Source organism: Aplysia californica, unplaced genomic scaffold (assembly GCF_000002075.1).
Source record: "Aplysia californica isolate F4 #8 unplaced genomic scaffold, AplCal3.0 scaffold00578, whole genome shotgun sequence".
NCBI lineage: Eukaryota > Metazoa > Mollusca > Gastropoda > Aplysiida > Aplysiidae > Aplysia > Aplysia californica.
Window position 1 is genome coordinate 405,668 of NW_004797848.1, and position 1,979 is coordinate 407,646.

Consider the following 1,979-nt stretch of genomic DNA (forward strand, 5'->3'; position numbering starts at 1 on the left):
TGTGTGTGTGTGTGTGTGTGTGTGTGTTGGCAATAAAACTAACAACAAACTGCATTACTCAAGGCCTGAATTACACAGTCTAGGAAGCAAGTGTGTAAACAACCGACTTACCAACACAGTGTTTTATCAACTTGTTCTCCCATTAAAAAGACCTACAAAAGGGCTGAAAGTGGAGGCAGAAGAAGAAAATCCGTGTGCTAAAAGCCTTGTGTAAGAAATACTTTACATACACCTAAGAAATCAAAGGGACTGAACTTCAATAATTTGACAACAGTGACATCAAAGGCACATTATAAAGATCTCTTTTTGAGTCTTGTAAATACAAGATCTGTCTGCAACAAGGCAATACACATAACTGACTATGTTCTAGAACTGGACATAGACATATGTATTATTACTGCGACTTGGTTGACTGAAAATGATGTTGTTGTTCTCAATGAACGTATACCTGCGGGATATTGAGTAATTAGCCAACCATCTCAGTGAACCTGTTGTACATGAACCAGCTGCGACCTGGGGGGGAGCTGGTGGCTTATGGGCACTGTTCATATCTGGACTTAAGATTGAAAAACTGGATTCCACTACATTTTTTTCATTTGAAAGTCTTGTTTTTAACTTTTTCTAAAATAATCTTCAGTATCGCATTGTCAGCGTTTATGGTCCACCATCCTCTACAAAACATTATATTCCTGTGGTACAATATTTCCATGAATTTCAGGAGTTTGTACTTGATGAGACATTACATTCTGGAAAATTAATTGTTGTTGGGGATTTTAATCTTCACATGGACAAACCTACTGACTGGCAAATTTCAAAGTTCCTGGAGATTCTAAAGGCATCAAATTTACAACAAGTTGTTGAAGAACCAACTCACATAAAAGGTCACCTCATAGATTTTGTGATAAATAGTGTTGTTGATAATTCCATCCATTCAATAGAAGTTGACCAGAGCAGTCCATCGGATCACCACTAGCTTCTTTTTTCACTATTTGTTTCAAAGCCAAAATAATTATGTCTCGGAACATCAAGAACTTGGACATGGATTGATCAAAGAGGAGATAATTTCAAGTACTTTCACTGACAAAGTTAACAGCGCAAAAACCGTTCAGAAAAAATAGAAGGTTTTAATACAACACTAACTGGTTTACTAGATGGACACGCCCCTTTGAGAAAACGTAAAATTTGCCCGCGCCCCGACCCTCAATGGTACAACGGTGGCATCAGATTGTCAAAACAAGAGAGAAGACTAGCTGAGAAGAAGTGGAGAACAACAAAATTGGAGGTGCTCAGGCAGGCTTAGATTAAAGCTAAAAGCAAGTCTCAGAGAAATCAATGACAATAGAAGCAATTCTAAAGAGCTTTTAAAGATCATTACAGGCCTCTTACATCATGAAATCACAGTCAGCCTGCCACCACACACAGGTGCGCAGACGCTGGCAGAACAACTCTCTGATCTCCTCAGCAACAAAATTAAAAAAGATCAGAGACGAGTTTGGTCAAACTCCAACTGAAACAACAATAGCAAATTTAAATTCATCTTTAAATGAATTTCAGCTTGCAAAAAACTTAGGAAATTTCCAAAAACTATAACCTACCTCTGACTTTATCATTAACTATAACCTCTGACTTTATCATTAACTATAACCTACATCTGACGTTTTCATTAACTTTAACCTACCTCTAACTTTATCATGAACTCTAACCAACAGCTGACTTTATCATAACCTACCTTTGGCCTTATCGTAAACATAAATGACCTCTGACCTTGATCATTCCCACAACAGACGACAGAGAGCCGGGAATGAGCCTGTGGGACTTGCCCAGCCCTGGCGTGGGACTGTACACTCTCATGATGGCGGCTCAAGGCGGGGTCGCCGTGTTGTTGCTGGTGGTCGTAGAGAACCGCGTGCTGCAGAAACTTTGGTACGTGTGTGTGTTTGTGTGTGTGTGTGTGTGTGTGTGTGTGTGTGTGTGCGGGT

The 1,979-nt window shown here is 39.5% G+C and overlaps 1 protein-coding gene across 1 annotated transcript in view; it reads left to right on the forward strand.

The window, feature by feature from the left end:
• LOC101850595 (ATP-binding cassette sub-family A member 3) overlaps positions 1-1,979 on the forward strand; it is a gene marked incomplete in the record, with an annotated part of 60,726 nt that overhangs the window by 50,008 nt on the left and 8,739 nt on the right. Inside the window, 1 exon segment of the mRNA XM_035972104.1 lies at positions 1,785-1,923. Coding sequence (XP_035827997.1) covers positions 1,785-1,923 — 139 coding nt within the window.